The sequence below is a fragment of the Seriola lalandi genome, unplaced genomic scaffold (genome assembly GCF_002814215.2).
Source record: "Seriola lalandi dorsalis isolate HSWRI2012SDOR001 ecotype SW California unplaced genomic scaffold, Sedor1 jcf7180002054244, whole genome shotgun sequence".
Taxonomy (NCBI): Eukaryota; Metazoa; Chordata; class Actinopteri; order Carangiformes; family Carangidae; genus Seriola; species Seriola lalandi.
The window spans coordinates 490001-515349 of record NW_019524797.1 but is presented as its reverse complement, the minus strand read 5'-3'; the positions used below and the strand labels follow the sequence as shown (position 1 = coordinate 515349).

Genomic DNA, 25349 nt, shown 5'->3' with positions numbered 1-25349 from the left:
CTACGGTCATATGTAATTAGCCTACTGAGAAAATGGAAAAAAATATTTGAATTTATTGTGAAATACATGCTATTGTATGAGTTCATGCATATATACACATGGTGTTTTTATATTGTATTATATGTTTCCACACATGGTGCTTAATGTTCCTTCCGTAAGGGGGAGGTATACACTAATGAATAGCCTATGATTTGTCTAATTTTGTATGTTTTGAAACATCCTCAATGTTTTCATGAATGTAAGACGCATTTAGAGGGTTCGTGTGGTGCTGCAAACAATATTAATTTGCTGCTAAAATCAATGTATAAATATAAGGTTTTACATGAATTCAAGGTTCATACATGGATTCAAGGTTCAAATTCGATATTTCATAAAGCGTTTATCAACGGGGGACGCATTCAAATGTTGTTCATATACAAGAATTCAAGTGCTTTTGGTCGCATAAATAAAAAAAAAGCTAACTGAAACACAAGATAGCTGTTGTTTCATCTAAATGATTTAACGAAACACATGACTGAAGCTGCACGGAGAATTTAAGAAGGCTAATTATAAATACATAACTTAGTAATGATGAATAACCGTAAAACAGACGATTTCCCTGTTTATTTTTTTTCTCCGCTTTTAAATATTTGGGGAATTTAGAAAATGCTGTTTCATTTAGCGTATTATTGGGTGGTCCTTGACCAGTTACGCTGTGGTTACGCTATTTCCCACAGCGCCTGAATGTAGCAGAAAGCTCCTGGTGACGGAGCAGAGGCAGAAAAGCGGCAGGGAGCTGCCAGCATCGTCTCAAACCGTCGCAGGACAGAAAGGTGTGAAAATATTGGTCGTTTAGACAGCCTATAGATGATACACGGAGGCCGCACTGTTTTGATAATGTTGTCACACTCGGAAAAGGCTAGAATAACTGTTTCGCTTGGTATCATTTGTCACCAGAGTAGCGTTAAGTTACATGCCCTGCTACGTTAGCTGGTTTGGCGTTAGCATAGTGTTGCTAGCCATTTCTATAGAATTCGTCTGTAGTGGAGGTTAGCGTTAGCTAGCCCGCTCTTAAGTTAACCGAGCTAATGTTAGCTTGCCGGTTAGCTTCTCGTGTGAACCATAAAACCTATATTTATGAGATCGTCCAACTGACTTACAGATTCCGATTGCTTCTGTGGAAATATTACGGTAACGACACTGTCTAGAAAAGGGAGTTTAATGTTGTGCTGTTAGCTCCTGAATGTGTTGCTCCTCTTTGATCATTTGACAGCTCCGTGTCAGCGGAGATATGGAGACACCAGGGAGGATAGCAGCCACACCGGACGCTCTGGACTTCACGGTGGAAAACGTAGAGAAGGTGAGTTTTTGGGCCAGTAAGTCATTGTCAGCAGCCTGTTGGCTTACAGAGCATCAGGGGTTTGTGGACTAAGTAAGTCGTCATGTTTCAAATGAGACTAACTGCTAGAGAAATAAAGCGTAAGAGCATTATTTGCTTTTTAATCACAGAGTGCATCAATTTTTACAGATTTAGGATCATATGGGATGGGGTAATATGTCTGTCCTTGCATACAGGGATTCAGCTCATCTGTCCCTGTTACATCTCTTCTGGCGTTTTCAGATTAGTCTTTACTGAATGGCCGATGTTCAGAAAGAATGAGCAGATAAGAGCAAAATGACAGGTTGTAGCCCGCCAATACATCGCCATGCCTGTCATTGTGAAATGCTTGTCTGGGTCTTGTGTTATTTTGTGTTGGATTGAATATAGGCAGTGCTGATTGTGGCTGCCAGGTTGCTGTGGCGAATCTCCCTGCTGGGTGGTCACTTGGGCGAGAGTGGATGGGTGGGGAGACAATGGGGAGGATGGAGAGAGAGAGAGAGAGAGAGAGAGGGAGGGTGAGAGAGAGAGAGGGAGGGGGAGAGAGAGAGAGAGAGAGAGAGTTGCTCCTGTGGAGGAGCAGAGTTGATGTGATGAGATGGACTGGAGAATGAGGGGAGGGAGGGGTGGGACAGGGTCGATGTCTGTGACAGTGACAGTAAAGAAAGAGGAGGGGGTGCGAGGAGGCTGGTGATGCGACAGATATAATTAGAGGCAGGTTTGAGGGAGAGAGGCTCATTCCTGAAGAGGAAATGGCTTGGCTTGATACTGTGCCTTCTGCTTTAATAAAAAGAGGGAGAATTACAAACACCAAGGTCCTGTCTCCCTTTGGAAAATCTCTGTTTTCATTTTCTCATGTTTCGTTTCTACAAGTGGAAAGAGTGGCGTCTGTGAGAATGTATTGTTTTGTAATTTGGTGGGGGTAAAGAAAAAACAGAACTTTTCCTCTAATTTTGATCACATTAACTAAAATTGGATAAAACACTACTATGTGCTGTGTGCATACCTAAGTAAATGTATAATTAATGTAACTAACAACTGCATAAATAGTTAGTTATGATTTAATAAGATCTTTCTCAGAGAAAGTAACTGATACCCTACCTCATTAATTTCTGTGTAATATTCAACACATCAATCTATTTGTTAATAGGATTTTCCAGTACCTGTCTTAGGCACAATGACAGTAAACCACTGCTTACAAAAATACCTTAGCAAAAATAGTGCATTATATTTATCCCAAAAATTGCCTGATGCACGTGTCGGATATATGTTCAGCATTCAGTGATTTATCCGATAATATGAGAAAGGAGATGCCAGCTGTGGTTAAATGTCAGTGTATTGATTGTTCAGAAAACAATAGATTTTAAATAAAAAATGTTTCGCTTCATCATCTATGATGTCATTGCCATGTACGTTAAGACACTGAGCTCTGACTATCAAACTCATCTGCCTTTCCTCTTTTAGGATACCCCAACAGTACAAAGATGCCAGTAATTATCATATTTGAGTCTTTTTTTTTTTTAGGGTTTATATAGTATATGGTGCATTTTCATATCCTGTAAAATCAGAATTAGTCTGCTACAAGTGGTACGGCACTATCAGTAATCTCATTAACTGATAAAGTACGACAAAAAGTTTGTATGTGTCCAATAGAAAGGCCTTTGTTCAGTCTTGGGTCAGTGAAACAAACTACCACATTGTCAGTAACTTTGTGTGTATAATGAATGGGTTCGTATGCCGCCTTAAATTTCCGCTTGACTATAATTAGCTTCAGAATCACTATCTACCAAGCAAGTGGATTTTAAAGTCAGAGGTCTACACTGTGCTGTTGAACAGTGTGCACGTCAGGGTTTTTTTTCATTTAGCATTTCTCCCCTAAGCCAAACAACTACTGTACCATCAGAAAGAAGCCCAGCACAGCACTGGGTCAGCATCTTGCTCAAGGGCACTTCGTCAGGGATGGCATTCTGTTACTGTAATTATCTGTAATCACCTGGGCAGCCCACTACCCACACTGGATGCTTTCCATAGGAGGTTGTCAGTGCTCATTCTGTAGTGCTCAGTTCCCAGGTTCTTTGCCTGTGATGCACCTCTGCCATTTGGAAACTGTCTTTAAGTAAAGTTAGGATAAGATGTATGCAACAACAAGTGCTGTCTCCCTATTAAATAGTTTTATGAAACTAAAAGCAGAGGAGATGATTCAGCCTGCCAGCTTACATATTACAGAACAAAGCTAGGCAGAGACATCTGACACTGAGAAATTCTGCATGGTGTATTGAGTAGTTTTGTTGTGGCACGGCAGGCTGGTTCAGAAGGAAAAAAGGGATAATTATGAATACTTATTGACAGAAATGCATATAGGCTCAAGATGAAACACACGTCTTGTAGGTTACATGATACACATATGACAGTGAATGCATGTTTTCTTCTAAATTGTGTGGTGTAAAATGGAAATTGTTTGGGTTACTGTTTTTCATGTGCTGAGACTTGATCACTATTGGCAACATGATATTCTTAAATTCTGTCTTGGCTGTGTGCTGTCAACAACCACCCGCGCACGCTCTCACACAAACTATTCTTCTTGGTTCCCTCATTAATCATCATTCTTCTGCATGCCTTTGATTCTCACAGTCATAACACAGTGTCACAATGGGTCAGTGGTGTGATTCTGCCCTCTGCAGTACAGAAACAGCACTGCCCCCCCATCACTATGATGACTTCGAGTGCAACACTCTAGTGGACAGATGGTTGGAAAACGCAGTGAACCCATGGCAAAGAGGTGTTGCTACCTGCTGTGTGTGAACAGTATCCAAAGACGTGTGTGTGTGTGGACTTCTGCATTTATACTCATAAGCATTTGGGGAAAGAGAGATTTCTCTGATGTTAACGAAAACATCATAAAAATGATGCCCTTTTTCAAACCAATCTGCGTCTTGTTATCTACATCTCTTGTCTTGTACTTGCTTATTTTAATAAGTGAAATCAGTATTTAGGAATAATGGCTATTCCCTAATTGAGCTGCTTCATATTTGTCCTGTATAGCATATACTAGCTACAGTAAGACTGGTTATACGTGAGAGCAGATGGTGAATCTGTCTAACTGAACCATGCTTTTTCACTTGCATCCCCCTTCCCTCCCTCCTCCTGTTGCAAAAGGACAGGAGAGGAGGCTAATGACCTTTGACAGTGTCTGCCAAGAGTATGTCATCTTCAGGTGAAGCCAGGTGGTTCAGGCAGGTTGCTATACCATCTGGAGACACAGTTTGTTGCCTCAGCTGCAAATAAACACTGCTATTTCTAGAGGTATTCATTTCTTTTGCTTGTTTTAAGAACCTATTAATAACGGACAATTACTGTTGGTGGAGATAACTGCTGAATGTCTGATGTGATTTCCAGGAGGAGACAGGCGGTGGTTCTTTGAGAAGATTAAAGCGGCAAAATGAACAGATTGTTTTGTGTCTCGTGCTTTGATAATAAACCAAGGAAGGACAGACATGCTCAGACACAGACATGGTGCTGTTTGGGATCGGATAAGGAGAGGCCTGCGATCACACAGTGGACTGCGGTAATGATCCGCTGCTGCTTTTAACTCCAATATCACAGCCTCGTTTACAGAAAGGGCCGAGTGGAGCTGACTAACAAAAACCATCTTGATTTTAATGCTGTTTAGAATGAAGGCTTAATAATGATTCATGGAGAGATCTTGCCAAATCACAACACATAAACACATTCATATTTCATTAGTTTTATCACGCAGCTCTTTCTATGTTAACCTGTTCAGTTTTAAATAAAAAAGCATTCAATGAAAACCTAAACATGGTAGAGGTCGATGTTAATGGAATCCAGATACCTACCAGCTAAGAAAAAGTCAAAGCCACATATGTACTTTATATACAGTACCTGCTGTGCATACTGTAAGTGCACCTATAGCTCCCTCTCACACAAATAAGTACAAATGCCGCCGACAAATAATCAGCTCATTAACACTCAGCCAGTCGTGTCCAGTGTCACATACAGTAAGTAGAGACATAGATAATTGCGTTGCAGGATGGCAAACGGGGAGAGAACACCACCTGAGACTGACTCTGTGTTGATGTTCCTCTCCACAGCTGCAATTACATCATCGTACTCCAATCCATCATGGTTTCTTTACAGTATTATTGATCTTCCCTTGTTAGACAGCCTAAACTTCTGAAATGAGGGAATGGGGAAATGTAGATTTTTAGAAGAAGACTGAGATGAAGATAGAAAACTGATGTATGTAATGAAACTGGATGTTTCATGGGCTGGAGGGAGGAGGATAGAGGGAGAGAGTGGCTGGTGGTGGAGGAATTGATGTGAGCAGGCTTCAGGGGTAAAAGACAAGGATCAGAAGCCGAGAGAATAGATTTTTTTCCTCTGTTGCTTGTCAGACACTTAGTGCTGGCTGCCAGCGGTTTTAGTTCAGTGAGCATGTACATATGTGTGTGTTTGTGTGAGACAGAGAGAAAAAAAAACAGGCATTTTTGCAGAGTAGCACCTAAACCTCTCTTCTGGCGTTGCCAGGGTTAGAGGTGTCTGTTTAATTAATGCTCCTGCTTTCTCTTCTTTTATTTCCCATTCTTACACTCATCCTTTATTCTCTTTCTCTTTGGCTTTCGTGTTCTCCTTGCACTCAACTACTCAAATTACTCACAGCTGTACTTCAGAAAGCGCTGTTTTCAGGTCATTGCTTTATCCATTGTTCAGGTTTTGGCAGTCAACTGTCTACTATGTGTCTGTTTGTGAGCAAGAAAAAGATGCTATTTTCTCAAGGTAACCAGCTCTTTCCACTAAACAAGCTCAGAGGACAGTTTTTGTCTTCTGCTTTTTCTGACACACACTATTGTAAATGTGTGAAGTGCAGTCACAAACATTTCTCTCATGGACTTTGTTAGTACAAAGTTCAACCATGCACAGACTGTATGGATTCTTTTGACTTTTCTCAGTTTTATTCTTTTATTTCTTCTTTCCTCCCAGGCCCTCCACCAGTTGTACTATGATCCCAATATAGAAAACAAGAATCTGGCCCAGAAATGGCTAATGCAGGCCCAGGTCTCACCTCAGGCCTGGCAGTTTTGCTGGGCCCTGCTGAACCCGGATAAGGTACAGTGTACACACACATACACACACTGACATGGACACACAAACACACATGCACACTAAAAAACATTTTTGCATCATTTGCATCCATCTTATCATTTCTCACAGGTGCCAGAGATCCAGTACTTTGGTGCTAGTGCACTTCACACCAAGATCTCTCGCTATTGGTCAGACATCCCCACTGACCAGTACGAGTCTCTGAAGACCCAGCTGTTCTCCCAGATCACCTGCTTCTCTTCCGGTTCCAAGATGGTTCTCACTCGGCTATGTGTGGCCCTGGCCTCCCTGGCGCTCAACACAATGCCTGAGGCCTGGCCAGGCGCAGTGGCAGAGATGGTGCGGGTGTTTCAGGAGGAGGGGGGAGGGGTGGATGGGCGGGCACGCTGCCTGGCATTGCTGGAGCTGCTCACCGTCCTGCCTGAAGAGTTCCAAACCAGCCGTCTGCCACAGTACCGGAAGGGACAGGTATGTCTGCAGACAACACCCTCTCACAGCTCTTGGTGGCTGGTGATGACCATCTGTGCAGTGTTCACAGGTTGCCTTTTCTGTGGATTCTTGGATTTTGAGAATTGACTGAATTGTGTCTTTAGTACAAAGTATTGAAAATGACCAGAAACTGGCAGTGAATACTTTTGAAATCATAATTCTATTAATAATTCTACAAATTTTTAACTGTTTTATGTCAGAAAACTGATATATCTGATATTTTGAAAACAACAAAAAAAAAACAAACAAAGGTTTGTAGATAATAATGGTTTGTATTATTTAAAGGTCTACCGATTTATCGGTCTATTACAGATATATCGGTACCGGTGCATAGATTCTCTGATATGTGCTGATATGAATACCTTATTAAGAAGCAATAATGCAGTGGAAATGCTCGGGTCAAGTTATATAGGCTGCATTTAATGTATATTTGATCCTTTGTTTTTATTCTAGTTAAATATATATATATATATATATATATATATATATATATATATGTGTGTGTGTGTGTGTGTATATATATATATATACACATATTTGTTCTTATGTTTTTTAGTTATAGATGTTTTATTTAATTCCGAGTGAAATTTACCGTTTCAGTGCATTGATGTAATTTTGGACAATAAAGTTTATTGTCAAACTGTAAAATATCCTGCTTTCATTAAATATCTTTTTATATCTGTTAGATATCTGTTTTTATATATATATACTGGCCAATATATCGATATCGGAATTTGTTTACTCCCTAATATCGGTATCAGCATTAGCCCCAAAAATTCAATATCGGCCGGCTTTGTATATTCCAAAAAGCAAAGTATTAAGAAGTCATCATGTTGTTGTCAGTAAAAAGTATATACCAGTATAGAAAAACTTTATACCCAGGTCTACACATCAAAGAGAGTGACATACATGTGCAATACACTATCAGTCTAACCCTTGTTTTAATCCTCCCTCTAGGTTCGGGGTGCCTTGGGCCGGGAGTGGGGGTCAGTGTGTCCCTTACTGCAACAACTGCTGCGACGGACGGACAGCCCCGGGGCAGTGAAAGCTCGCGTGCTGCGCTGCCTGTCATCCTGGGTGCTGCTGGACGTGCCCCTCAGCGAGAGCGAAGGCCTGGTGCACGACTGCTTCAGTGCCCTGCCTGACCCAGAGCTTTTCGACACAGCGGTAGAGGCGATAGTCAACGCCATCTCACAGCCCGACTCCCAAAGGTGTGTACTGTCATGGTTATTGCATGAATATCATCAATAAAAACACACAAGACCCTGTAGTACTTCCACAGGTCAAATATTTGCCGGTGTGTGCTCATACTGGCATATCAACCCAAGAAAAAGGCAGAAGACGGAAGTAACGATGCTATGGCATGAAAGCTTGTTATGGTAATAACTCTAGAAATTACATTGAACAAAAATGGAGGTAGAAGAGGAGAGTGAGGAGAGGAAAAAAGAAGCATTGGCCAATAGCAGGAAACAGACAGGGTGGGCACTGGAAGGCCATTAGGGAGGGATGGAGGGAAGGAAGGAAGAAGGGATTGATACAGGGCAGGTTGACAGCCAGGGGGAGGAGAGCGGCATTTCTCGGTTGGCTGGCGTTGCTATGGCTACAGAGCTGGGGAGAGATGTCATCATGCCCTGGCTGATTCAGACATGGCAGGCACCCATTACCCCTCCCCTAGAGAGAGGGAGAAACAGAAAGAGAGGGCGGTGGTGACGGGACGATGCAAAGAGAAGAAAGGGTGCTAAAAAAAAAAGAAGGAGGGCAGGGAAAGGTGTGAAAGTGTGCTAGAATAAAAGACTTCATCCTCCATACCTCTGCACTGCTTCACAGACAGAGGGGTCGCATCTGTGAAGTTGCTGCTGACAAGTCAGTTTAAACACACTGAAATTATGCCGAGCAGATGGTGGGGAGACGATTAATGGCAGTGGAGTTACAGGTAGAACGTCCTCCGCCTCAGCAAGTGTTGCTGGGCTCCTAGGACATACTATGTTAGCTACAGATGGGATTCTTCTGATTTCTTTTCTAAATCTCAATTTCTTTGGACGATGGTCCACAAAACCAATTTCTTCCCCCTTTTTTCTCTTTTTGTGTTAGCCTACTGATCACAGCCCTGTGTCATGAGCATGTTGAGCAGATCCTCCCAAAAGTCTTGTCTGTCTCATTAGTAGCGTCTCTTGAGACACATGTGGCCTCTGTTTTTGTCAGTGGCTTGTGTGATTCATGGGGTTACATTTGAGTAGCTATATTGTTTTGTTTCTTGTGTCTGTGTCTGGAAGCTAGAAGGACAACAAATGAATCTGTTAGAAGACCAGGCATAAGGTCTTTTTCCCCCATCCTCTCGAGGAAGTCATTTTTCCATCTGTGGATTTTGCTTTGTTTATCTTATCTATTTTATCTTTTCTGCCTGTTTCTTTGAGCTCTTCTTTTCCCCCATCTCTCCTCTCACCATCAGTACTAAGCCCTCCTCCCTGTCTCTTGTTCTCTCCCTCTGTTTAAACACATTACAGTCAACTCATTTTGGGGGATGCTATTGGTCCAGCTGCATCCTGTTGCCAGGCAACCCATTTCCCCTGTCTCGGAGTGTTGCAGTAATTGCAGAGGGGATCAGAGGTGGGGGAGGGGGAGGGAATAAAGGAGGAGTCAGGAAGGAGGCAGAATGTGTATAAAGGCAGGGCAGGGAGCGTAAGGGGAGAGGACGGACAGATATGAGGTAGAGAAGAGGAGGCTGCAGCAGACACTCTCAGAGGAACCTCCAGAATGTCATCTCTTATGAGGGAAATGGGAAAACATACAAATCCATTATACCCTTTTAATCGCTTCACATACACACCAAGTCCTCTTTTCTTGAGCTAAGAGTGCATGACCTGCATTTGCAAAGCACCTTGTTAAAAATGAATGATCTTCTGAGTGCATGAGTGCAGTCTGCCATTCACATGAACACACACGTGCACAGACACACACACACACACACACACACACACACACACACACACACACACCACACACACACACACACACACACGGTCACTCACTCAGAGTAAAGTGCAGTGGGTCCCTGCGCTGCTCTCTCACAGTTACTCAGACAGCCAAACACAGAGATGTAGGCCAGTACACACACAGGTACGGGGTTATTAGATGGAGGCCAGATTCATACACATCACATTGCACAGCGGGTGGAGCTCTCTCCAAAGAAGGCTGAATCAGCGAGTTTGCTGAGAAGGGGACTCTTCTTCATAACGCAGGACCATAGATCCAGGTCCTCAGCTCATAAGAGGGCCTTAGGGAAATTATAATAATAAATGCTTCTCGGGACAGTGGTAAGAGATGCATTTAGCCTGCAGAGCTGAGGATGCATATCAGTGTTGCTGGCTACTTTTTTAGTTTGGCTACTGCTGTTCTATATAGGATTACATTAATAATGAAACAATTAGTTGATTAATCAGTGGACAGAAAATTAATCAACAGTTTTATTTGAATAATTGTTTATTTCCTAATCAGAAGTACTTTTTTTTTTTCCTTCACAATTTCTTGACATTTCATGGATTAAATGTTTAGTTGATAAATTGACAAAGCAATCGCCTGATGAATTGATAATTGAAATCACAGCAGTTGCAGCCCTAGATTAGAACCTTCAAGAAAAACCTGAGTTAGTTTTTTAGGTTGAGTTCAGTTTTTTTCTCCAAATACTGTTAAAGTCACGCAACCTTGCTGTGTCATTGATGAATATCAATCGACCTGGACCCATGTCCTTACTCATGCTCTCATGAAAGATGAAGCACTGCCTGCATACCACAAACCCCCCCGGGGACTGTCACACACGTAATATGGTTTACATTTCCAGCATTCGCACATGCACATAATCTCCTCAGGCGCACATACGCGCATGCTCTTCATCTACAAATGTCACCCCTTCACTGGCTGTCATTAAGGATGACAGGAGGATGTTGTCTGGTGTTGTCACATGAGCAGATCTGAGGTGTGTGTGTGTGTGTGGGGGTGGGGGGGGTGTGTTTTAGCTGGAGTTATGGAATTATGGATGGCTGAGACAGCAGGAAGAAGACGGTATAATAACTGACAGCAGCACAGCTCTGAGCAGGAGCTTTGAATAGATTTTCTGGTTCCCTGGTAGATGTGTGGGTTTTTAGGGGTGGGTGTGCTGGATCAGAGGTTGGACTGACTTGGACTGAGATTTGATTTGAAATAAACACTTGTCTTGAGAAGGAGCAATAAATACATCAACCTAGCTGTGAGCGGTGTGAGTCAATTTGTATTCACCAGGCGAGGCTGGCTGTGCATGAGATGTTCTTCTCCCTTGCACAGGACTGTGTCTGGTATTAACTCAATTTCTTGAAATGAACCAGACTCTTAGCTGTTAATGCTGATGTTTTTCTGTCTGTGTTTGTGTGTTCATGTTGTAGATATGTGAACACTTTGCTTAAACTGGTTCCTCAAGTGCTGGCCCTCCAGGAGCAGCTCAGAGAGGCTGTTCAGAATGGAGACATGGAGACCTGCCATGGTATCTGCCGGATCGCTGTCACACTAGGAGAGAACCACTCCAGGTATGTGAAAAAATTTTTTTTCACCTTTTCTCTAATTCAATTATATTGAAAGCAACACCTATAAAGTTTGTTTTTGCCCATACAATAGCAAAACACAAATCTCAGTTTTTAAACAACTCTCAACAAAATGGGCGACCATATAAGAGAAACAATATTCTGTCCAGTGTCTGAGTGTATAGTCTGTACTTCTGCCATGTCTCCTCTTTTTGTGTTGTTGTGAGAGAGAAAGGTGCGAGTTTACCTGTGTACCAACTGTATCAGACAGCTGTTGAATTCACCTCTTTTTCTAGGACTCTGTTGGAGCAGGTGGATCACTGGCAGAGCTTCCTGGCTTTAGTCAACATGATCATGTTTTGTACGGGCATCCCAGGCCACTACCCGGTCAATGAGACCACCAGCTCCCTCACACTCACCTTCTGGTACACACTACAAGTAAGGAATGTTCAAATCTAATCTAATTGTCTACTGTAACTTAATTTTAAAGTAATGTTATGATAGTTGGACAAATAAAGGGTCATTGCACATTTTCTAACTGGCATGATTTACACACATAAAACCCGACTACAAAATGAGCTTAGTTTAGCTTAGCTTTGATTTTTGAGTTACTCTCAATGTCCATGGCATGGCTCAATAAGCACTTGCTTGAAACATTCATCTGTTGTTAGACTGTATAAACACGTTAAGATGAACTCTCTCTGAACATCCTGATGGTATAAATGTGCAACTTGCTGGGGTCTGGCCTTTGTCTGCAATTTGCAAATTACTAAATGGTAATTATTCCATTTAGTAATTTGCAATTACTAAATTTGCAAATTACATCTGCTTTTTGTCTTATGTGTTATCCAACATAATCAATTTCTTGGTTTATGTAAGCTGGTAATTTGTAGACAGAGACTTTAAGTTAGTGTGTTGTTGTTTTCTAATAGTGTCTGTTAGGAGCCTCTGTGTGGGAAACGCTGCATGCCAGAACAGATGTTTTTGGTCCATTAAGTGCATATATAATTTTTTTTCCAGACCCAAAACAAATTCTTCTTGTCCTTGATTCTTGTCCTCCCTCCTCAGGATGAAATCATGTCGTTTGAGTCAGATAAGCAGGCAGTGTATCTGCAGGTCTACCGACCAGTGTATTTCCAGTTGGTGGATGTTCTGCTGCACAAAGCCCAGTTCCCGTCTGACCAAGAGTATGCATCCTGGTCCTCAGATGAGAAAGAGCAGTTCAGGATCTACAGGTGTGTGTATTTTTGTTTGTATGCATTTGTATTCCTTACTCTGCTTCTGTGTGTCGTACATGCCTATTTCTGCTGCGCACTGTTGTGTGCAAGTGTTTCACTGACAGCCTGAGTGTTTCAGAAATTATTCACTGACAGGATGATTGGTCAGCAAATGAGTGTGTTTTTCTCTAATAGACTCTCACTGGACTGGCAGCTGAGAGGGCAGAACCTGTCCGGCAAATAGATTAACAGATCAGGTTTCAACATCGCTTGCCCTTAAAATGTCTGTTTGTGCATGTCTGTCCTCCAGGGTGGATATCTCAGACACACTCATGTACGTGTATGAGATGCTAGGAGCAGAGCTGCTGAGTAACCTGTATGATAAACTAGGAAGACTGTTGACTAATGCAGAGCAGCCCACGTCGTGGCAGGTGGGTGAGACATACACACATAGATGAGCAAAGAGATATTTTGAACTATTTTCTGTCTCTACTAGTGTCGCACAGAAGCCAGTGCTAAATATGTGTCACACTAGATTTCATAAACCAGTTTTTGAAGAGTAATGCATTGTTTTTTATTTTTCATTTTATTATACTTATGTTGTCATGCACAAAGTCCACATACTCCAAGATAAACCTAAAGAACAGTTGAAATAAAGTTAAAATGTGTATTTACAGGACTTAAACTACTTGAAACGTTTTTTCAAGTTGATTTTTGAGTTATTCTCACTGTCCATGCTTAACCTTTTTTTATTCATACCTCAAGCTTTTGTACTTGCTTTTTTATTGTCATCTCGCGCTCACAAATACACTGATTGTATTCCCCTCCTCCAGCACACAGAAGCTTTGCTGTACGGCTTCCAGTCCATAGCAGAGACGATAGATGTGAATTACTCTGACGTCATCCCAGGCTTGATAGGACTCATCCCCAGAATCAATATCAACAATGTCCAGTTAGCGGACACAGTGATGTTCACAATAGGTGAGACAAATACCGGTGGTATCATGATGGTTAAAACAAATGAAATGTCATTTAAATGTGCAGAAAAAAAACAATGCTTCTCATTCAGTATCTGAACTGTATTTGAACTCCCTATAGGTGCTCTGGCTGAATGGTTAGCAGACCACCCAGTGATGCTCAGCAGTGTCTTGCCCTTGGTGCTACAGGCTTTAGGAAACCCAGACCTCTCTGTTTCCTCTGTCTCTACACTCAAGAAAATTTGTAGGGAATGCAAATATGACCTGCCACCCTACGCAACCAACATAGTAGCTGTCTCTCAGGTATGTGTGTCTACATCAAGTGCAAGAGCCAATAATATTTTCTTCTTACTTTTAAGGGCTATAGTGCTGCAGATTTTTGTAATCTTCCTGCTTTCCAGAAATAACATTTACTCTTTGAAATCACTTCAACTGTATTATTTTGAAGTCACTTTTCCTTGTACTTTCAAAATAATAGAACCATCACTCTGACTCTTTTTTTCCTCAAGGAGGTGCTTATAAAGCAGATCCACAAGGTCAGTGTTTGTCCTCTCGCTTTATGTTTTGGCAATCAGTTCAAGAAGTGGCATTTAAATAAGGAATGCTGTTAACATTTTTTTTAACTTGCTTGCAGAATGACATGTCATGTGTTATGAAAAATCTGTTTGTGCTGTCTGTACAGTATAAAACTCTTGAATGACTCTTAAGCTGTCATGGTTGAAATCAAACAAAAACCTGTGATCATATCTTCCTGCAGACAAGTCAGTGCATGTGGCTGATGCAGGCTCTGGGCTTCCTGCTCTCTGCTCTCCCTGTGGAAGACATCTTAAGAAACCTTCACTCTCTCATCACCCCATACATTCAGCAACTGGAGAAGCTAGCAGATGAGACGGTGTGTACACAAACCAATGTGTAACAGTACACACACACACACACACACACACACACACACACACACACAAACACAGAGCAGGCACAGTTGGACTCTGGCCAATAGGAACAGGCCTTGTGTCTGTGTGGTGTCACTGCAGTGGAACATTTCTCTGTGGGACCAGATTGGATTTGACCCTGCACCATGGGCTAGTGACTCACATGGAAGCAGCAAAAAAACACTTTCTCTCCCTCATGCAAACACACATACACCACAGCAAGACGAATTCAGAAAATGAAAAAGTGTCTACACACACAAACTGACAGTAGGTCGCGCTTTTACGTTTTCATGCACACGGTCACGCAAAAGAAAATTCTTTAGCCTACTTAAACATCAGGTCTAATGGAGGCTGGATGTTGTGACTGTCACGCTGGATAGTACAAACATGGAGTCGTGCTTATCTAAAAATACACAGTTTGATATCTACTGGATGTGGAGCGAAGTAGATTTTCTTCTAATCCCTTGTTCTACACTCGGTAAAGACCTCGGGTGGGGTGAAGAGAGACGTCATCTTAGATGAAGCTTTTCATTTCTCTCTGTGTCTATCTCTGTCCCGGTCTCACCACTCACTCTCTACACAGCACACACACACACACACACACTTACACACTGTCACACACTGTCACATCCATCCTTTCCGACTTCCTTCCCCTCTTATTGTTTTCTGTCTAGCTTTTTGATGTATCGGCATTACATCAGACTAAGAAATCAGGTGCTGTGTCGGGAGCTGGACAAATAGTGGCACCTAGTGGGGACGCCTTCAGGTTACATTACATCAGGGATGAATGACCATGATGTCTGACAGGGCTGACAGCAAAAGCTGATGGAGTCACTCTGATGAGGAAGTCGAGCATAATGTGCTCACACACTGCTGTTGTTGTAGGATGACTGCTGTATAGTAAAAGTAGCAGGGAGGTTGAGATGAGAGATGTGGCGGTTCAAGGGTGTGGCAGCCACATCTTTGGCCTATTCGTAGTCTTTTGGCTCCATTACATCACCATGGAGACAGAGCAATGATTAAGTACCGCTAGTGAAACTATAATTAATGATTTTACCTGGGGGGAGGTGTGTGTGAGTGTAAATGCAGATGTCAGTGAGAAAACTGGTAAGAAAACAAGCCATTACCTTCTCTCTGTCAAACTGCTGAATGTGTTTTAACTTGGATTCAAATTAATTCTTATTTATCAAATAGTCATTTGTTGATTAACTACTGTATTATTAAGTAGTAATGACAAATGCCCTAAATTATGCCTTAAAATTTCTCTTAAGTTGCCTCAGAATGACCCAAAGTATTGAGTGTATCTGGCTAAATGGCTAAAATAATTTGTTACCAAAACTGTTATTGATAAATGCTCACTTTATTGCATCACATTTAACATCTTCTTTACCTGATATAGATATTCCATCCATCATTTTCAAAAGTGCTTATCCTGCTCAGGAGTAAAATTCTGGTAGCATGTCTAGCCTTAAAGGTTTGTTTATCTTCTTGAATATTGTAGCAGTTATTTCGCAAGGCAGAAACTAATGCACTGAATGAGCCAGATGGACAGCGGGTTTAGGTTGTATACCAGCCAGCTGAAATAATTTATTTGTTTTTTTCTTTTGTTGTTTTCTTCTTTCAGCCTAATCCCTCCAATAAATTGGCAATCATCCACATATTGGGGCTGCTGTCCAACCTGTTCACAACACTCGACATCAGCAAGCAGGATGACGAGTCAGCGGACGGCTCAGCACCACCTGTCAAAACAGCCCCACCCCCACCTGGACCAAACCCAGTGAGCCACCACACACACATACACACACACACATCGTCAGTCTCATGAGCAGGGTTGGGCAATTTAACAAGTACACTGACCATAAGTGATAGGCTGAATCTATGGGTGAGAGACATTGGCCAATATAAACTTAAAATATATTCCATTGTAATGTAGTACACAGCAGTTTTATAGTTACAGTGGGTCACATGGTGCTTGCAGCCATATGAGTTATTTTCCTCTCACCCCCATCCCCTTGCTGCCTCAACCACTGAATACACCGGCTATCGTTGGTTGAATTAGTGAGGGTGGCCAACAGGAAAATTGTGCCCTGTCACTCAACCATAGTCATTGGTAATTCTGCTAATAGGCATGCACCCATGCATAAATGCTAATCTCTAATTCTACATCTTGTTTATTACTTTGCTTTCTGTTCATTTTATCAAAGTTTAATGAAGTTTGTATGTGTGTGTCAGGTGGTGGTGGTTTTGCAGCAGGTGTTTGCTCTCATACAGACGGTACTCAGCAAGTGGCTCAATGATTCGCAAGTTGTAGAGGTAAGTTGTCAACATGTGCACCCAGATACAGTCAAACCTCTGCTTTTGTAGAACATGGTCCATGAATAACACGGAGATGTGATGACATTTCAGTGAAGCTGATCTCATGTTGTTCCTCAGGCGGTGTGCGCAATCTTTGAGAAGTCGGTGAAGACTCTGCTCCATGAGTTTGCTCCCATGGTGTCTCAGCTAAGTGAGATGCTTGGGCAGATGTACAGTACAATTCCCCAGGCCTCAGCCCTTGACCTCACACGACAGGTATATGCTCATTTATGTGCATGCGCACACACACACACACACACACACACACACACCTACTATGTATTTACATGCTGAGATCTTAGAGCTTTGTGAGAAAGGGGTGTGTATGCACTAATAAGCTACGCACCAAGGAGTCCAGGATTAATGAGTATACAGTTTGTGTTTGATGACTAGATTCTCAAGCAGCAATTGTTTGACCAGGTACGACTAAAACTCATTAAAAAAGGAAATTAGTCTTTCAATTTAAAGTTATACAATTCAGAAATAAATGTTTTTCTCTACCCAGTTGATATTAATTCAACCAAAGTACTCATTGCAATTTGTTTATCATAGTCAAATAGTAACAAATAATAAATTATGTTATCTTATTATATTATGGGTTCTTCACTCCTCAGAGTTATATACACCTACTGATAGGTTTGAGATTGCACCTGCATAGTCTGATTATTTTTGTCTTTCTGCAGTAACCTGATTTTTTTTTTTTTTTTTTTTTAAATGTCATGGCAACACAAAAGGAATTTGGTTTCTTTGACCAAGGTGAGAGAAATCCAATTAGCAGAGGTGGATTTCTGCTCGAGAAACCAGATTTCTTGGCCATTTATATGAATTTTTAAATGTGTACGACAATAACCTCAGGCAGGAAAAGTGACACTGTGGCAGCAGTGTGAAGGGATGAAAGACCATTACTCATTGCATTTGGATCTTTGTACCCAAACTAATTAACGCCAAGTCCAACTGTAACTGAAAATAACACTTAAATAAATAAATATTCATAAGGGCGTAGATTATTTTTAAAATTCAGATACATTTTCATAGTAAAAAGAAAACTGTGCTCTTATTATAGAGCTTATTTACTCACTGCACCAGGCTGCAATGTCAAATGTCACCAATAACACGTTAGTCTTGGTTCTGAAATATGGCCTGGAGAAGGGGAGAAGTCTTAATATTAACCAGCTGTAAGTAAACACAGTTCTTTCAGTAATCAGGTTACTGCATTCTCTGATTTCCTGCTGCAGCCTGTAATAACCTGGTATCTTTGTGCAAGTAAACATAGTGAGTGTCTGATTTGAAGTCCTGCTGTTTCAGATGGTGCATATCTTTGCCAGTGAGACAGACCACTTCCCACCCATCAAGGCTCTGTTTGAGCTGGTTACCTCGGTAACACTGTCCATCTTCCAGCAAGGTAGGGGGTCCAGCAGGGGCGTGACTGTGAATACTGTGAACTGTTTCTGTTCAAATCAGTGGTAGAACTTTGAAAGCTTCTGATCATATTTGATTTCCCGGGTTTGAAAATCATAACTTTGTGTAGCGGGAGGGGAAAGAGTGACATTGTAAACAAATTTGTGAAAATAAAAGAAAACAAATTTGTTTCATAGTTTTTGTATATTATGGTGACATATGCCCCAAATTCCTGATGTGCTGCTACATTTCTAGACAATGAAACAGCTCACCCTGGAGGCCGTAAATAGGAAAATGACAAAAGGTTAGAGGTCACTGGACTCTGCTGTCACAGTCAACCTTTAAACGTTTGCTCTCATTACTCATTAATGTAAGTGGAAACACAAAGTGGTCTGTCTGCTCGATGCATTGAAAAGACTCAAATGATGTTTTTATCAGTGCAGACTTGCTGTTGCCACCGATCATTGATTAGATGATTTTAAGCTCATTGAAGTGCTTGCTTTAAACTTATACAAATAACATGTTGCAATGTTTTCTATATTGAGCAGTTTAGTCTTTGCTTATTCCATTTTTTAAATTCATTTATTTATTTTTTTACATTCATGAAGTTGTGGATGAATTTAATGTGTTTGGGCTGCATGAAAATGACTTTCATCCTCATGTGCGTGACCCCGGGGCCAGACTAATGTTCTGATTTTCACTCAACGTAAGATGGACATCAAGGAGATGATAATTAAATTCACTACACTTGGTCTAGAGTACTTGTATCAGGACTGTCTGCCGCTCCCCCTCCCTTTGTGTTGTCCCTTTTTTCCTCTCTTCCTTTCCTGCTTTGACTGGTTAAGTAATGGCTGCCTCTCCTCCTGCCTCTAAACTCTTTCTTTTCTGAGCAGGTTCCTCTCAGTAGACAGTATCAGTACAGGATACAGTCACAGCACAGAGACCACTAGCTTATTCAGCCGGCTGACATATAGCATAGCAGGGCAGGTCAGCTCAATACGGCTGCAGCCACTGCTGTGCTAGGATTAGAGTCGGGCTCCTCATCACAGCCCTCTGAATAAGCCCTGTATTTCTTCAAGGAGTGTGTGGATGAGGGCCGGAGGGGGGTATTGAGCAGGAAACTTGTTTGGAGTCTGGGAACATCTAAAGCTGGGCGCTCACTACAGACGTTTGTTCTGTTTTATTACAAGTTTGCTGTTGGAGTACCTCCAACATCAATCTTAAGCCATCGGAGTAAACCATGTTTGAAAGTCAGGAATCTCGATGTGGATTCTTCAGTCAAGAAGCCTCTACAGGAATTGTGTGTTTAATTTTGTCATCATTTGTAATCTGTCACATTTTAAAAAGTCCTGTAGTCTGTGTCCAGCATAAGGGAGGTAGTGATATCAGAACCTTTCCTGATCTTTGAGAGTGATTCAAACTGATGGCTATGGGTTCACCTTTGAAGCAAAGGGGATTTTATCGACCAGTTCTGAATGAACCCTTGATGATCACCTCTCTCCCTGAGGCACTTACTTAAATCTCAGAGGAAATGTTTTGATTGTTGTTTGATCACAATGATTCCAGCAGTGTCTTATGGGAGAGAGGTGAAACGGGATTGATTCAGGTTTGGTGCCCCTTTTCCTCCAAACTGTAACAGTAACAGAGGTGCCTCCTGGGTTCCCACTCCAAACCCACTTTTGTTTCTTTAGGTTTGTTCTTTTTCTCTCGTTACTTCTTTTTTTTTTCTCTCCAAACAGACCCATGTCTTTGTCTTCTGCCTGTTTTTTGTTTTTGGTTGGTCTGTTCTTTCAAGACTCTGCCAAAGCTTCATATGCCCCCCCCCTCCTTCTACCCCTTTGTTCCTTATTCACCTGTGAATTATTTCAATGAAATATTTTTGAGTTCTCTTTTATTTCCACATGACTGTTGAATCTATTCAGTTGCTGTTTGTATATTATTCTTATTCTCTTATGATTTCTTAAGTTTCATCTTTATTATATTTTAGGACCCAGGGATCATCCTGATATTGTTGATTCATTTATGCAACTCCAAGCTCAGGTGTGTTTTTGGTTTCTTATTTCATTCACTTTGGGTTTCTCTCTCTCCTTTTCTAATTTCTCCCTGTTTCTCTGTCCTCTTCTCCTTCTCTATATCTCTTTCTGTTCTTTGTTACTGGGCCCTAAGGTGTCCCATCACATAGGCGAGGCAGTGGAATGAAACATGAGGGAAATGTTTGAAAAAGAGATGTCTGTCTCTCCTCAAACACTTTTGATTCTAACAGTCACCTCGCCACACAAACATAGTACTAACCTCATGTAGGGTTTTTCTTTTCACTGCAGAAACAACCTTCATCTCTTTCTGATGACCTTAGAGTATACACAGATCTCTTGAATGGCCTCTAAAAATCACATTGGTATGGCAGGTTGTTTTGCACAAGTGTCCTGATTATCATTGCAAATTATTTTTGTATCAATATTTAAAAATACTGCGTAGACATGCTGTCACAGTTAGGTGGAAATCTTATATTTTGTCTGTAGCTGAGAAAGACAAAAAATTCTCATGACTCACAGAGGACCATGTAATCCTTCGATAAATTATCATTGATTTATTACATGGCTCTACATGCTGCATAGAAAATGGAAAAATTAGACATTTATGCATATAAGTATATTATGCCGGAAAATCCACCATTTGAAACACTTAACAGAAAAAAAGGAAAAAACTTAAGTCAACATCAGGGCACAATTGCTCCCTGGAAAAACATCAACACACTCAGAGCCTTAGATGAAATATTTTAGTTGACGCTGCGCTCTCGGGAAGTTGATGTAACAGCGTCTGTATGAGCGTTGTGGTCCCAGGTGACTGGTTAGTCTCTGAGCCCAGTCTTCCTCTGAAGTCATTCCAGCCCAGAGCCAATCAAAGCCCAAGTGAATTAATATTCAACTAATATTAATCAGTTCAGACAAATTGGCTGATGGCTCTTCTGTTTTATATTTTTGTCTTCCGTCTTCATTCTTCTTCCTTTGTTTTCTATCTTTGGATAGATCTGACCTTCATCTCTCTCCCTTTCCCTCTCTCCCTCTCTCCTCTCCTCCATCCTGAATGAGTTCATTATTACGAGATGAGTTGTATTTCTCTTTATCTGCACATGTTAATTACTTACACACTTCTGTTGCATATTCAATCCAGTCAACCAAAAACAAGGAAAAGTAATGTTTCAAGTAAGATTGATTTCAAGAAACAAAGCCAAAACCATCATTGCCTTTAGTTTGACTTAAGTTTCCAATGATTTCAAAGTTTGATTTTTTGTAATTTGTTTGTTATACCTGCTGAGTTCTGCATTGGAGGATCTCTGTATGAGTTTGGATATAGTTTTTCCTAAACAAATGGAGAGAGTACTATAGCCTGGTAGGCAGATCTGGTCTCAGTCCTGTGTTGTTGTCAGATCCGGCTACCAGGCTGAGGGGGTATTGTTGATAGCAGTATTTTGAAGGAGCTTATGCAGTGGAATGTGGTGAAGCAGTACCGATTGGGTCGGGCCAACAGAAACATACTCTGTTTAATGCCTTTATCTGCCTCTTAGGCCCTCAAACGGAAGCCCGATTTGTTCTTGTCTGAGAGTCTTGATGTGAAAGCAGTATTCCACTGTGGTAAGTTTGCACATCGTTTACACAAACACGCACCTCTACACACTAGACTGTGTGTCTTGCTACAGTTCCTGTGAAATATGTGCCTGTCAGTACAAAGTACAAACTGTAAATGTTTGACACCATTCTTCTTCATTCTAGGAGTTCTGTCACTCAAATTTCCTGAAGCTCCGACAGTCAAGTCAACGTGCTTGTTCTTTGTGAGCGAACACACACACACAAATGAACACACACAACTTAAAACTTTGCAAACATGAAAGCCATCATTTTAGATATAAATGAGTCATCTGGCTTTCTTTGTGTGTCTGCCTTAGACTGAACTGTTACCCCACTGCTCAGATGTGCCTCCATTGGCCAGGGTGGTGCAGGAGGATGGCAAGCTGTTGATACAGGCCGTGTTGGAGGTGAGAAGCACCACATTACACATTTACACATCACACCACAGAAAAGTTTCATCATTTCACTGTTGCTGCAGTTTGCTGTGTTATCACACTTCAAACTTTTCTTGCTCTTTCACTGTAATTAAGTCCCTCATGTAAAAAGCCTCCTCCACTCTCTCCAGGGCATCGGGGGCGGGGCATCTCGGAGCCTGATGGACCAGTTCGCAGAAGTGCTTTTCTGTCTGAACAAGCACTGCTTCTCTCTGCTCGCTGTGTGGTTGAAGGAGGCTCTGCAGCCTCCAGGGTTCCCGTCGACACGGGTCACAATTGAACAGAAAGACAACTTCTCACAGCAGATACTCAGGTACGCTGCCGGACATTTGATGACAGGCTTATTAGCTAATGAGAGCATCCAGTTGGTCAAGCACATGATTTTTCACATATACTCTATAATTATGTGTTTTTTTTTCTCTATTCTTTGCCTCCCTCCTCCTCTGTGATGCAGAGAACGAGTGAACAAGCGGAGGGTGAAGGACATAGTGAAGGAGTTCACACTACTGTGCAGAGGGCTCCATGGCACAGAGTACGCCGCTGAATACTGAAACTCTACCCTCGAACTCTCACCTAATCGTGACCTCTGCCCTCAGTGCAAACCAGCTGGATGCCACAACAAAACAGTTCTCACCAACCCAGTCAGTGAAGATATCATGAAATGATTGTAATGATTACCCGCCCCGCCGCAGGACAAGACATGGATCCATTCCAACACAGACGTGCCATTGGATTAAAGGACAAACATTAAATCCCCGGTGGCTTTTGGGAGGCTATCCTCCCTGCTCCGATTTTTTTTTTCTGTTCTAAGATTGATTGTTTCTCTTCTCTCCTCTTATTTAAAGGTCTTTTCTTTGGAAGAGCTTCGAGCAGCACTCCCAGCATGCTGCCTCACGCCTCCTTCTATCTCTGTCTTGTTCTGCCTTTCTAAATCTTCCTGTGGTTCCTAGGTTGTTTCCTGGTGATTAGCATCCATATGAAAATGGTAGTGGTATCGTACGTAGCTACTTGACATTATTTTTCAAAATAAATCAATTTAAGTATATAAATGTATGTACACATATAGAAAGGTGGTGGTCGTCAGTCCTGCTGCTGCTAATGGGAAGAGAGAAGGACCAATGTCAGGAGGGGATTCTGCAGGAAAAATGACATTAATACAATAATATTTACTGCCACTCATGCCCCCAGGAGATCCGTATTGCCAAATTATCATGAAATGTTTCGTGAATAAGTCCCTTTTTTGTTATATATGCCTTTTAAGGGGGTATGAGTGGAAAAAGAAGCCGAAGAACAGAAAACCGGGACTAAAAACAGTCTGCTCTCTTGCCTAGCCCTCTGTGTAAAGGGCTGTACCTCATGTGCATACAGTCCTACCCGGTCATACTGCAGTCTCCTCAGGTTGTAGAGAGTGGTTGTTATGCAGTGGTCCCTTCGGTAAAGCAGGACTGCCTAGAGTGATGGCTGGAGGGGAAGCGGAAGGATAGTAGCTGGCAGTGAGAAAGAGGCACAGGATGCAAACTGAGAGGGCAATTGAGTGTTTGGAGGGATTAGGGGATTAATAATCCTGACGTTGGACTGCTTAGTCACTGTAATCGTGCAAAAATATTAATCAAGTTGTGAATATTAACAGTTATTGCTGAACACTTCTGTGTATTTGAGTGTATGCGTGTGTTCATACCTGTATGTATGAGAGGTTGTGTGTGCACAGATGTAACTTTTTCCACTTGTTCAGTGCACTTATATTGGACCTACAGTACACATCCATAACTTTTAAACAAAGAGCCCATTCATTTCTTCACACCACACTCATTCAGACTACCCTCTTCTTAAAGGCTGACCAGGCACGTCTGGTATTTCACCTCTGCTGCTCGGCATCGCACCCAGGCGTTAAACCCTTCTTATCATCGGGATAGTCAACAACCAGACTCAACCATCTATCTGTTATTGACACCAACTATTGCTCTTAACACAATGCTTGTGCACAAGCTAGCCAAAATCCTTTCATTCATCTGGGTCACTGCCTTGGAGAGGACCGAGAAGGATTAGAGTTCAGAAACAAAATCTCTGAGAGAGTTATTTAGTGTTTGCAACAAGAATTGGCACCGACATTCTGTGCTCATCCATTACGCCAGAGACATTATTGGTGAAGTGATGTGACGGCTGTAAAAATAGTCTGTCTTGTGAATCAGCAGGACCAGTTGACATCTTATAACACTCAGCATCGAAATGTACTTTGTGGTCTCTGATAAAACTTTATCTCAGTCTAATCCTTCTGTCTTATCCGAGGTGCCTGCAGACATGTAGCATGTATGTGTTTTGTGGGGGGTTTCGGGATTCAGGGGACAAACATATTCAGTGTGTAAGACACTGCAGAAGGACATGATTAAGACTGAGACTGGAGGTAAGAATCAGCTCTACAGTGTGAGCTATCCTGCCTCAGAGTCTGATTTGAACTGTGAATGACTGGACGTTCAGCACTGATCCTCTGTCTGTATCGTGGTCTCATTCTGAGGTGAGAAATAAAAATAATGTTTGTCACAGTTTAAAGAAAGAGCGGTAGATGAAGGAGGGGAGGGAGGTATGAAATGTACATTGTTTTTTTGTACCTTGGCTTTAATTTATTAAATATATCTAAGACTGCAGCTCCTGGTTCTTCTGTGTGTGGGAGTAGTTTCATTCTGTTCTTTCAACACTTCCAGCAAAGACATTCTGTCTGCACATCCTGCAGATATTTTCCAAGCTCCCTGAAACGATTAACACCACTACCAGTGTAGGTAAAAGTACAAGTAGAAACATGTAAGATTTAGCCATATCCAGCCAGTTCATTGAGAGAAAAAAAAGTTAGGTTGGAGTCAGTCCTTGTTTGAATGTTAACTTTTCTCATCAGTATCACCAAAGC

General features: G+C 41.6%; 1 protein-coding gene across 2 annotated transcripts; it reads left to right on the top strand.

The window, feature by feature from the left end:
• Positions 1 to 720: 720 nt before the first annotated feature.
• On the top strand, positions 721 to 25092 carry LOC111653764 (importin-13-like). Of its 2 annotated transcripts, XM_023404439.2 has the most exons (23): positions 721 to 812; positions 1253 to 1339; positions 6356 to 6481; positions 6587 to 6943; positions 7922 to 8175; positions 11380 to 11520; positions 11811 to 11952; positions 12583 to 12749; positions 13042 to 13162; positions 13565 to 13712; positions 13830 to 14011; positions 14218 to 14244; positions 14466 to 14600; positions 16262 to 16414; positions 16870 to 16950; positions 17071 to 17208; positions 18298 to 18394; positions 20378 to 20430; positions 21956 to 22022; positions 22161 to 22219; positions 22334 to 22423; positions 22582 to 22763; positions 22905 to 25092. In XM_023404439.2, exons 2-23 carry the CDS (start codon positions 1271 to 1273, stop codon positions 22999 to 23001), a joined length of 2886 nt encoding a protein of 961 aa, XP_023260207.1. In that variant the 5' UTR covers positions 721 to 812; positions 1253 to 1270; the 3' UTR covers positions 23002 to 25092. The 2 variants fall into 2 exon arrangements, 1 of the variants encoding a protein (XP_023260207.1); XR_015437141.1 differs by lacking the exons at positions 20378 to 20430; positions 22582 to 22763; positions 22905 to 25092 and having other exon boundaries at positions 22334 to 22413.
• The last annotated feature ends 257 nt before the right edge of the window (positions 25093 to 25349 follow it).

What these genes read in the sequence shown, in the direction of transcription:
- LOC111653764 (XM_023404439.2), top strand. Translation starts at nt 1,271, where the DNA reads ATGGAGACACCAGGGAGGATAGCAGCCACACCGGACGCTCTGGACTTC. An exon ending in CGGTGGAAAACGTAGAGAAG is followed by an intron (nt 1,340 to 6,355) that starts GTGAGTTTTTGG and finishes CTTTCCTCCCAG; the next exon opens with GCCCTCCACCAGTTGTACTA. An exon ending in CACAGTACCGGAAGGGACAG is followed by an intron (nt 6,944 to 7,921) that starts GTATGTCTGCAG and finishes TCCTCCCTCTAG; the next exon opens with GTTCGGGGTGCCTTGGGCCG.